Source organism: Papaver somniferum, chromosome 1 (genome assembly GCF_003573695.1).
Source record: "Papaver somniferum cultivar HN1 chromosome 1, ASM357369v1, whole genome shotgun sequence".
Taxonomy (NCBI): Eukaryota; Viridiplantae; Streptophyta; class Magnoliopsida; order Ranunculales; family Papaveraceae; genus Papaver; species Papaver somniferum.
In genome coordinates this window covers 227,706,483-227,719,493 of record NC_039358.1, presented here as the reverse complement: position 1 = coordinate 227,719,493, position 13,011 = coordinate 227,706,483, and the positions used below count along the sequence as shown (strand labels likewise).

The window sequence follows — 13,011 nt, the reverse complement described above, 5'->3', positions numbered from 1 at the left end:
TGTTATACTTATCGAGAAGAAAAAAATCCAACATTATTATTTGATCAATCAAAGATTCAAGGTTGTCCTTCTGCACATTCTTGGATAAACTCATGGCGTCGAACGCTCCAAATCTAGAGTGTAGAATGTACGAAGCGCCATATCCAGAAGTAGATACGGCAGTGATGATTCAAGTGAAAAACATAGAAGAAGATATGGGTGTTTATGTCTCCCTTCTCGAATACAATAACATCGAGGGTATGATCTTATTCAGTGAGCTTTCACGAACACGTATTCGAAGTGTTAGTAGTTTGATAAAAGTTGGAAGACAAGAACCAGTTATGGTACTTAGGGTTGATAAAGATAAAGGTTATGTCGATTTAAGTAAAACAAGAGTTAATGAATATGATATCGCTACTTGTGGGGAAAGATACAGTAAGAGTAAACTTGTTCATTCTATTCTGAGGCATGTTGCTGAGACTATGCAACTCGATTTGGAGGTATTAATAATTATCATAATCTGGCACTCTTTTGTTGATTTATTTAACTTTGATTGATGCTTTCTTTTTAGAAGTCCGTGACTTGCACAAATAAGGTTAAAGTTTGGATAAGAAACGTTACTTAAACGGATAGTTTTAAGGGTTAAACATGCTTTACCCATAACTCAGTTGCTCCATGTACTTGGAATTTACTAGAACGGAAACGACGAGGAACGGTCTATAAGATTCTAAAACTGTTAGAGACGAGTATGTTAATCATTTTAGATCAGGAACAAACCGATTCAGAACGCTTAAATTAACGGTTTGTTTCGTTATAGAATAATCAGTTTGGTTTTTATTTGATTTCACGCTTTGGAACGATTAATGAGCACTTCAAATCTAATCTATAACACTTGTTGATCATGATACAATAATTCTAGACAACCCGTCCAAAAAAAAACACACTCCAAAACCACCTAAATCCCAAATCATCCTTCCGAATGGAAATGCTAAATCTTTTAGAGAACGTGAATCCCAAATTAAATATTCCCTCCGTCCCAAATTAGATGAGTTACTTGGTTTTAAATTTTGTCCCATAATAGATAAGCTATTTCACTAATCAAGGGGTACTTCTAAAACTACCCTTTTAATTGATCATTGTTACTATGTGAAGTATGTATAATTTGATAGCCATGTTTATATTCGTCGCCTATGTGTTTTAAAATGCTTTTCAATGGTATAAAGTTTACGAAAAACCGTGGTATAATTTAAGAGATAAATCATTTCTAGGTTTACTAGTTATTATCCATAAGGGTATAAGTGTAAAAAATACTTAAATATACTCCCCTTTCCTCCGTGCCTTAAGAATTGTGGAAACTACAACTTTTTTTTTTTTGAAAATAAGACTTATATAACTGAGCCACCATTAATCTGCTAATTCAGACTCTTCCGAGACAAACTCAGGTTGAGTTGCTCTTCCAATGACTGAATTTGTTGGATTAACAATGGCAGAACAAGATACAGAGACATTGTTGTTTGGATTACATATATCATATGCTTTGACAGTGTCAAAAGCAATTGCAGGAAATAAAAAATTAGGAGCTTGATCAGTCCAAAAAAGCTGTGTTACTTGATCTTCACCCTTCTTTTGCCAATAAGTCTGTCACCTTGTTAGCTCATCTATCTACGTACTGGAAACCTTTAAAAGAAACTAGTTGATCTGCTACAAGTTCAACTTCTTCTAATACTGCTATGCATTGCCAGTTCACAGAATTTGTCTTTCCTTGTAGATACGATATTGTTGCTTGATTATCCCCTTCTATCACCAAATTTTGAACATTGTGTCTGTTGGCCCATTGTATTGCCTTGAGGAGAGCTACAACTTTTGCCTCTTCGGCTGAGAAGGTCCTGCACCATCCACATTTTGCTGCTTGAAAGGTGTCTGTCGAATTTCGAATAACAAAACCAAAACCAGCATTAGTAATCTCAGATAACCAAGAGGCATCACAGTTTAATTGTAAACTACAACTAGCTCATCTAATTTGGGACGGAGGGAATATCTTATAAAAAAACTATGTGTGAGTCGGTTTTTGAGTGATTTGGTTGGGACAAGCCATTAATTATTCGAAAATGCTATACGTCCACTCTGTATCCCAATAGTGAGAGTAAATTTAGGCTGGTTCTTTATGAATCGAGATTTTGGACAATGACAAAACCATCCCCTCATAGCGGGTGGGCCCCGTCGACGGAAGAAAACAGGGGGTGCAGGTTTTGGGCTCACCCATTCTGAGTGTGTTGTTTAGTCGTGGTTGAAAACCACGGTTCGTTCCGAATTTTCGGTGCGTTTATCTCATCCATCAGATCCTCTTGGGAGAAACGAAGGGACAATGTTGGGTGAGTGTAGAATCCCCTTAACTTTTTGTCTTTTTCTATATTGATATAGGCTTACCGAAATGAGGGAACAAGCTGGCCATACGCGAGGCGGCTGTCCATTTTATTAGATTATTTTTCCTAGTTTAATTGGGGCCCCAAAAATAACTAGGCCTCACCCATTTTATTTGCACCCGGGGGTGTATTAAAATTTTTTGAAAATACTATTTTACCCTCTACTAAAAATAAATCTTAAAAACCTATTAACCCTTAATCCTTAACCCTAATTCATTTCTAGTTCTAAACAAAAAAGTCACTCCCTCCCCTCTCATCCTCTCGACTCTTCTCTTCTCCTCCATTAACGACTCCAAGGAAAAAAAAGTTCACCCGAAAAATTTCAGTTACAGTAAAAGGGTCGTCAATTCGACAATCCTAAACCCTAACGATTTTTCATATGCATGTAGAGACCATAAAAAATCGTTAGGGTATATGATGATCAAGATAACGACCATATTTCTGGTTTTCATGTTTTTTACCCTAGATTAGAGTCGTTAACATAATATAGAAACCTTTGACGATCCTCTATGAACGACCCTTTTTTAAACGTCAACGACCCCAAGTGAAAAATAAACAGCCTCTGTGTCCCGAAAATTTTCAGATTCATCTTGGTATAAACACATAAAATAGCGACTCTTTTATGTTCCATGCTAAGAGTCGTCAGGGTATATCATATTACCCTGACGATTTTTCATAACCTGGAAAAGTTGCAGGTTTGAGTCGTCATTTTTGGTGTCAATACATTGACGACTTTCTAGAGTCGTTGGGATATACATCCCTTGACATTGACGACTCTTTCTCTGTGTTGTGACATACATCCAATCCATGAGAGAATTTAAGATAATTTTACCATCAACACAATCATCTTTGTTGCTTGAACCTTCCCAACATCATTTCTCCTACTTGAATTACTCACTTCTAAAAACCCTAAATTTTCCTCTAAAACCTCCTCTTCTTCTTCTCAACTCAAAAAAAAAATATTGATTCTAAAATTTGAGTTTAATCTAACATAATCTAACCACATTAATTAACTTAACCTAATTAAATTTCAATACTAATCATTCAGGGCAGTTTAGCCAATTAAAAATATTTTGGTTAAGGGGTGATTCAATTTGAGTTTTAATGATCTATTTTGTCCTCTAATGGGAGGCCCCTAATTGTTTTTTTGAGGCCCCAATTAAACTAGGTTACTTTTCAATGTTTGTGGATTGCTTCTTGCTTTTTCTCTCTCACCAGAAATTTGTTAGTTTGTAGCAAACCTGATGTTTTTAAGGTTTCCAATGGGCCTGAATTTTGGCCTAGAAACAGCACCGGTTAGAAAGATTCTCTTCGTGTACGGTAGAAATTCTTTTAATTAATACTCGATTATTTAATAAATTCTTTTAAATAATATCTTTCCGGTCTCGAGTCGGGAACAACGTGTCAAATTAATAATTCATTAAAATTATAAGATAATACATTTTTGATTACCTATGTAGACCCCATATGAAATATAAAATAATAATGCATATATATATATATATATATATATATATTTAATACATTAGTGATTCACGAAGATTTTCTGAAAAATGATTTAATTGACTTCTATTTTTTGCTAAAATCAATATCGCATTGAATTTCATCTTTAATTTTTCTTATCATTGTAAGAATTTTTGGTGTTGTTTTCTCATAGCTCAGCAAGAAATTATTCAATGTGATTGCCGCTTTAATAGCCTCGTTTCGTGAAGGGGGTCTATTGTAGAACTTTCATCATCTTCTTCCACATCTTTATCAGTTCCCGTAACGCTCTCGATTATTTTTTCATCAGTCAACAACTGTGTAACTTCATTTTCTTTCGGATAATTTAGGACATCTTCGACAATCATTAAATTGCGATAGCCTAATTTCTCGATCAAATTTTGCAAGTCTTGAGTGATTTCACTATCTGTATGTTCATCCAAATTGTCTATAACTTATATTATCTATTGATCGAAGTTTACAATGACGAAAGCATCAATTTTGTCTAACATTATGAATACGAAATTTATCTATAAGTTAATAAAATATTAATTAATATATAAATTAATAATTATTAATTTATCGGTTAATTAATATCTCGTTTAATTAATAAATTTTGATGGTACCGACAGCATTAATTTATAGAGTTTCTACTGTATTATGTTCTTTTTTCTTCTTTTTTTTAATTCGAAAGAAATATATATTGAATAAAAGGTAATTACAATTATTTATCTTCCTGTAAAGATAAAGAAATTCAAGAAAGAAAGTAATCACTCGTTCTTCCTTATTAGTAAGATTTCTAGCATATGTTGCTAGAGAATCTGCAACATGATTTGTATCTTTATAATAAAATTACAATTACTGTGTTCAAACTACGTACAATTATTTCCAACTCCTTAGGCAAGTCTCTCTCCCAGAGCAGTTAAAGAAATAGTAAGATTACTATTTCTATAATGAAACATTTCTTGATAATATGTCACATTTTGCTTTAGTAGACGAAAAGAGAATCTTAATAATAACATGATAGGGCGTTGGTTATGCCTATGAAATGAAGCAATTAGTTATTGATCTTGGCACTTGATAATATGGTAACAATGGTGGAGGAGGAAGGTAGAAGAATAATAGTCGGATATCCTGAATAAGACCCTACAACAAATTGTACTTATCTAGCTTTCCCCGCAAATCAGTAGTGGAGAACGAATTTAAATTATTGTATTGCTTTGATAAAGAGTGTTCTGGTGACACCAAATCTCTTTTGGATCGATACAGTCTCGTTTCTTACGCATAGGATTCTTTCATATATGTACTTCCACTGTGAGATGGTTCAGTTTACATCATTTGGGAATGTGGTCTTCGTATATGCATTAAATTTGCTAACTTGATTGTACCAATTTCTGATGAAAATTTCTATCGACAGGATCTGTATATCCATGTTGGCTGGCCTCTATATCGAAAATATGGGCATGCCTATGAGGTAACACGATGCCGAGAAGTACACATAGGGTTTTCACTTTTTACTCTTTATCGTTGCATGTTGTTCTTGTTTGATTTGGTATTCTATTGTTAATTAGGCCTTCAGGTTAATCGTGGCTGATCCTGATACCATTCTTAATTCCCTCACACGTAAAGTTAGTGAAGTCGGCCCTGATGGACAAGAGGTAAAACTGGTTCGACAGTAATTTGCTTAAATTCACTATTGTTGTTTGTTTTGAAACTGATGGGAAATAAACTTTTCAATCGTCTTATATATTATAGCTGATGCCTAAACTGGAACCTGCTCTGACTGTGGAAGTTAAAGATGCTTTGATTGAAAACATCACAAAGGAGGTTAAAGATGCTTTGATTAAAAACATCAAAAAGCATATAGTCCTACAGACAACGATCCGTGCACATATTGAAATGATATGCTTTCATTTTGATGGGGTTCTATATATCAAGGTAATGTTATATAGTAAAATTTAAGAATATTCAAGATTCCAATTAAGTATCATTGTTTATTTTCAGGAAGCGATGAGGAAAGCTGAAGAAACTGGTAATGATGATTGTCCAGTTAAAATGAAACTGGTGGTGCCTCCTCTCTATGTTCTGACGACTCAGACCCTTGACATGGTTAGTTGGGTATATTCCCTAATTTAGACCAATTCAACTATGTATTAATGTTTTACATACGAACGAAGATCTTTATCGAGACTAATTCCCTATCTTACAACTAACATCAGTTCTTCATAGTTGTAATTGCAAGTAACATATGTAAGTTTGGTTTTACCTAGATTTGAAGCATGCATATATGTGTTGAGCCTTGGTCTTTAGTAGTATACTGTATTTAACTATAATATTCATATACAATCATCCATCCGTAAGCATGCATGCTCATGCATGTCTTGACATGGCTTGGGCATGCACTGCCTGGGAGTTTCATCCTTTCTGTACCTTTTATCAAGAACTAGATAGTTTACGTTCTACTTTTTTTGGTTGGCTCAGGAACAAGGCATAATGGTTCTTACTAATGCAATCCAAGCTTGCACAGAAGCAATAGATAGCCACAAGGGAAAATTGGTAGTAAAGGAGGCACCAAGAGCGGTGGGTATAACTTTCAGCAATTGATTTTCAAAACCTTGTGCAACATTTTCCTTATTGTGTAGATTGATTTCATCCTTTCTTAGACATTATCAATTACGCAATAGATATTATCAATTATGCAACTAATGTTGAATTCATGGAACGGGTTGGGATGCAGGTGAGTGAACTAGATGACAACCTGCGTTCCCAAAGTATGGCCTATTACCTTTTCAAGATGAAGTTACATGAATGGGAAAAATTGGTGTTGACGGACCCGTTGGTGTCCTCGACTAGTAAAGCCACTGCCAAACAAACCACCCATTTGACGGAGCTAAAAAAAAAGAAAAAAAAGAAGCAGACCGCCCATTTAGACCCTTTCTCTTAGTTTCTAGAGACTGATAGAGCAGCTATGCGAAATCAGCTAGCAACATCACGTTAATGGTTGGCTATATATACATTTGTTACTTGTTTTTCCATTGTCTGAAATTTTTTGAATCATCAGGTTCTGAAATGATATATGTGTTTGTATATGTAACTCGTTGCTGTTGAATGAAACCTTAATCGATCAGTATTTTTTCCTGGGGACTAATACAAATGTTCATCTGTTTTTTCTTTTCCTTTTCAAATCCATACCATCATTTTTTGCATTTTGCAAATCTAAGCATGTTTTGACCAGGGATAGACGTCACAGACCTAATAAGAGGCTAACCTGAGATATAACACAATAGGCGACCTACATGCTTACAGAGTTAGGGAGCCAATTAGATGGAACCCTCCACAATTTGATTTAAGAAAAAAAATCGATGCAGCCTTCCAAAAAGAAAATACTATGGGATATGGTTTAATATTGATCGACGATGCAGGATCTTTCTATGGAGCATGGTGCATCCCAGGAGTAGCTGAAACTGAAGAACAGGCAGAGGTTATTGCAGCTTGGGAGGAAATCAAATGGGCGAAAAGGAAACACATTCAAAAGCTGTGTTTGGAGGGAGATTGTTTGAATGTGGTTATGGCCATAAATGGAAATCTAGGATCTGTTAGATGGATTAATAACCCGATTTTCATGAATTGGAAGGAACTATTAGGAAATTTTAGTAGTTGGGTCTGTGTTCATGTTCCAAGAGACACAAATGAAATAGCCCATTGTTTGGCTAAAAAAGCTAGGACTAGAAGTCTTTCTTTGTTTTGGGGAAGTGATTCTCCTTTATGGTTGAAAACTCTCGTTATAGAGAAATTGTTTGTATCTCACCGTTAAGTTTGAACTATGATTTTGGGCATACCAAAATCTTCCAAGGCATACTGAATGAAGACAAAAAAGGTTGTGAAATAGCAAAATCAGATAACCCCTTAACCCAAAAAAAAATTAATGGCAAATATGCCCTTTACACATTAGTGTTAATAATCTTGATTAGTGATTAAATATTTTGTTTAGTGATTAAAATAATTTTCAGAATTATAAGAGTTGTTTAGATGAAAAATTTGGGGAAAAAAAATCAAAGTTTTGGTTTGGTTAAGAATGAGAGAAAGAGAAGGAGAAAGTGAGAAAATTCTAATTCTTGATTCAATGGAGGATGAGGAGGGTCATCATTCATCTAAAAAACCTAGGAAAATACATATCAACTACAACAATGATCCAGAAATGGCTGATTTCTTAGATTATGAGAATGATTTTACACAAACTCAAACACAAGCTCAAACTCAAACACAAACTCAAGATGATGATTTTTATGAGCCAAATCCAGATGATGAAGACATTGATGACGAACCCAATGCTTCTAATACACAGGTACACTTATATCCTATACTTAATCTCACTTCTATAGCTCTCAATTATCAAAAGTTAGGTTTTTTGAATCATGGTTCGGCGAAACAGATTGAGGTTCGGCTCACATCTATAAGCCGAATCTACCAATTGATGAACGGTTCGTCTTACTTAATATGTTTACTGCATGCGCCGAACCTATAATTTCCAATTCCAACCCTTTTGCTAGACACTAGTTCGGCTTATATGAAAGTTTCATAGTAAGCCGAACAACATCCTGAATAGCCTGGAATAGAATCATTACTAATTCGGCTTATATATCCAAAATCATATGTGCCGAACATAATTTTTTAATTTCTGGGTTGAAATATTGTTACTGGTTCGGCACATATGGAGAATATCGTATCGGCAGAAACCTCTTATGTTCAAGGTTCGGCATATAATATGATTATCGTCTGAGCCGAACATGAATTTGTTAATTTTTGGGTTAAAATATTGTTCGTGGTTCGGCACATATTGAGGATATCGTATAAGCCGAAACCTGTAAATGTTTATAGTTCGGCACATAATGTGACTATCGAATGCGCCGAACCTTGTTATTATATTCCCTTTCTAGTGTTTAACCTTGTGATATTCTTTGTAGATCGTGCTTGGACCCATGGAAAATCAACCTGATCCAGTAGACATAATTCACGAGGATACCAAGGATCACTTCCAAAATGATTTGGTATGTAAGAACCTTTTGTTTACCTTAATGTTGTCGGAATATTCCAAAGTTTTTCTTACTAATTACTTGTTTTGGAATGAACGTAGATATGGAAAACTAAACCAGAAGTTCTGGATTGGCTTGAGGAACACGCAATGAAGATAAATTGTGTACTAGTTAAAGGACAACAAAGCCGATGGGATCGGTTTGAAATGATTTGTGAGCGTAGTGGAACCGGCGCTAGCAAGGTTAAAAAGGGTATTGTATACGTTGGGAAGACCGGGAGAAATAATAGGACGAAGATGAAGAAAAGAAATTGTCCTTTCAAGATCGTTTTCAACCTCAAGAATAAGTACATGAACAAAGAAGATCAATATTGGATAATGAATAAAGATATGGATTGTCGTCATAACCACCCACGTCCTAAAGACCTTCAAGGACATGCGAACGTAGCGCGACTCAAACCCGACGAGATGCTAGAAGTGGATAAAATGACACGAGCACGTTTTCCACCTTCTAGGATTCTTAGAAAATTCAAGGTGGACAACAAGAATAACAAGTCGACTATGCAAACTATCTACAATGCAAGACTAAAGATTAGAAGACTCAATTTGCAAGGTAGGATGGTGATGCAACAAGTAATGTGGTTAGGGGTGAAGAATAACTACGCTTTCCAAAAGAAGTTGGATGACTTCGGTCAAGTCACACACCTTTTCATTACCCACCCGGAATGCGCCCAATTGGCTCTATGCTTCCCACAAGTTATTATATTGGATTGCACGTACAAGACTAATAAATATGAGATGTCGTTGATGAACATTGTGGGGCATACTTCGACAAAGGCACCGTTCACCGTGGCTTTTTGTTTCATGAAAAACGAGAAGAAAGAGAGTTATGTTTGGGGGTTACAACAATTGAAGTTAATCTTCCGGGAGGTTGCTCTTCCTAAAGTGTTCGTTTCCGATCAAGATTCATCATTGTTGTATGCTATTAAGAAGGTATTTCCGGATGCATTCAATTTTCTTTGTACGTTTCACATATGGTGCAATGTGAGGAAAAATTGACAACCGATAATTCAACCACTTAAGTTGAAAGAATTAGAGAATATTGCTAAGCTACCGTTGGAGACACGAGTAAAGAAAAAGAAGGAATTCTTGAAAGCATATGCACATAATGAGATGTTGTGGGCTTCTTTACAAGGAGAATGTGAAGCTTTGATATGGTCAATCACCGAGGATGTCTATGAAGAAAATTTTAAAGTTCTTATTAAGCATTGGAAGACCGCCTACCCCGATGTCATCACTTACTTGGTCAAAGATGTGTTGGAACCTAACAAAGAAAGGTTCGTGAGTTGTTTCACAAATAGGCACAAGCACTTAGACAACCAAGCCACAAGTATGGTAGAGTCGGCTCATTATCGGTTGAAGAAGAACCTTTTTGGTTGTGTTGACACTTTTGTCACGGTTTTTGATGCAATTGATGAATATTTCAAAAGTTATGTTGTGAGAATTAAAACCGCGTTTGAGCATGACCTTATGTTTAGACACAAGAATTATGGTACTAATTGGCTACGGGAATTAACTTATAGAGTCTCCCATCTATGGATCGACTTGTTGATGAAAGAAGTGGATTTGATTAAGAAATTAGGCGCCACCTTGGAGGAAGAGTGTGTTTGTACAATGAAGAAATCTATGGGACTTCCATGCCGCCATGACCTACTTCGGTACAAGGATGGTATCGTACCATTTGAGGATATCGATCATTTTTGGAAACAATTAAGCTTCGATCCTCTCCCAACCGAAGACGACGAGGATGATATAGAGATATGGGACACGACAAATGGGAAAAAATTGGCGGAGATGTATAGGAATATGTCCCGACCTCAAAAGAAATTCCTATGGGACAACATGATGCCGGTCATGTATCCTTTCACCCAAGAAAATATTTTGGAACCGGAGAAGAGTGAGAATCCATCCGGCGTTGACTACCATGATGCAAGGTTTGAAAAGGCAAAGAAAGAAATTGAGAAGTTGATGAAGGAGGAAGAAGTCAAAGTTCCAAAAAAACGAGGTCGTCTGAGTATTCAAAAATCAGAAACAAGTACCAAAGAGGTGAATGATAATGATTGTCCGTCACAAGCTAAGGATAGTAAAGAGGATGTCAAGGGGAAGGCTAAGATGTATCCTTCACAAACTAAGATAAAGGAGAAAATGACCGTACATGAAATTGGTAGGATGAGAGGACTCAAAAGAGATTAGTCCAATAAGTATATGAAGCCTATCAATTTTATATATGATAACTACTTGGAAGATCTATCGCCAATAATTCATGAGCATATTATAGCAATGGACGACGTGCAAGGCGATGGAAATTGTGGTTATTACGTCACGACGGAACAACTTGGTCCTTTTATGGAAGGGAATAATCCGGTGCCCCCTGAAAATGAAGTGGACTATATTCGGCAACGATTGTTACAAACCCTATGTAAAAATAAAGAATTCTATAAGACAATGATGAGAACAGGTCTAAGAAAAGATGCAGGGGTGGAAGCGGAGTACGTTGCATTCGAACGTCGTTTGCATGGGGATTTTATCATTACCGAAGAACATTGGATGGCAATGCCCATTTGTGGGGTTTTAATAGCGGAGACATTCAATTGCGTCGTACATTGTTTCGCATGGACGGGTAGTAGCTTTACTTACGCGCCTCCAACAAAACCTTGCAATGATGGTGTAAAGGATAGAAGACTTGTTCTTGGATTTGTTCAAAATTTTCATTTTATCGGCCTCAAACTTAGACCCGGTTGCCCGTTACCACCCTTGATGAGTGCAGCCTTTTGGCCTAGATTTGAAAATAATTTTGCGATGGATTGGTATACAAGTTATGCGATGGAAATTGATCTTTGGAAATCTTTGCATGTGCAGCCTCCAAGTGGACAAGTAATTACGTTTTCAAGTGATGAGGATGAAGATGTTAAGCAAGAGGTCAGTGAAGATGATGAGAATGAGGTCAGTGAAGATGATGAGAAAGAGGTCAGTGAAGAGGATGAGATTCGTTTAGGATCTCCATAAAAAATGTTTCATGGATTTATCCGTTTATTTTGTGTCTTTTTATTTTCGTGTAAGATGAGGATGATATTTTGACTAGAATTGCAGTTACATGTACCCATCAAAACGAAATACTTGAATGATTTACTTTTTAGTTATGAAACGTGTCGTTTTCTGCAAACTGGAACCATGAACACAGGCGAAGGTTCGGCTTATCACATAATGAGTATTATAATCCGAACCTGACAAAAAAAAAACCATTAAAAACAAAGGTTCGGGTATTCATTAAAACATGAAATTGAAGGTGTCCATAACCCAATCCCAACACCATTAAAAACAAAGTTCAGCAACTAAAAGCAAAGGTGTTTGCAACACCATAAAAGTGTACTTAAAACTTAAGAAAAACATTAAAAGGAATTTGGAAACATAAAGGGGAATTTAACCACGATCCCTCTTCTTAGTTGCACGACCACCTCTTCTTCCACCTTGGTCTTCATCTTCCGACGCATCATTACCGGGATGGACGGTAGCACCACCTTGTATTGTACCTTCACCAACTTGTTGAGACCTCTTAGTGGTAGGCCTTTGTTCGGGTTCCTCAGGTCCTTGTCCTTTGTTGATGATTGCATCCCACTTGTTGATGAGGTATTTTTGTTCTTCCACGGTCATTGGTGTTTTGCAACCAAGTTTGGCCTTCATTTTTTTCAACATCTCCCTACCCGCGGCAACCTATTTTTTCATTTGTCAACAACTTATAATCGTGAGGTGGAAGACATTTTTACCATAAATAATATATGAAAATAGTATAAAGTGAAGTCATTCTTACCATAATCTTGAAAGCCTTGATTACATCTTCGGAAGTAGACTTGTTGGTGATCTTGATTGGCTTCGCCTTCCCCTTATCAGCTATCTTTTTCCTTTTCTTATTGATAATGAAGGGATGAGAAATTTGGTTATACCAATCCATATATCCCGGATCCTCTTCACATGGATCATCAAGTAAAGGTGTTAACTTGGACGCATCTAATGTGTGATTGTCTAAATTATTCCAAA

General features: G+C 36.0%; 1 protein-coding gene across 2 annotated transcripts; it reads left to right on the top strand.

The window, feature by feature from the left end:
• The first annotated feature begins 25 nt into the window (after window positions 1–25).
• Window positions 26–7,733, top strand: LOC113317999 (eukaryotic translation initiation factor 2 subunit alpha homolog). Of its 2 annotated transcripts, none has more exons than XM_026566132.1 (7): window positions 26–479; window positions 5,302–5,358; window positions 5,456–5,542; window positions 5,640–5,822; window positions 5,889–5,993; window positions 6,366–6,464; window positions 7,307–7,733. In XM_026566132.1, exons 1-7 carry the CDS (start codon window positions 93–95, stop codon window positions 7,340–7,342), a joined length of 954 nt encoding a protein of 317 aa, XP_026421917.1. In that variant the 5' UTR covers window positions 26–92; the 3' UTR covers window positions 7,343–7,733. The 2 variants fall into 2 exon arrangements, with proteins under 2 accessions (XP_026421917.1, XP_026421914.1); XM_026566129.1 differs by lacking the exon at window positions 7,307–7,733 and adding an exon at window positions 6,622–7,023.
• Window positions 7,734–13,011: the final 5,278 nt, after the last annotated feature.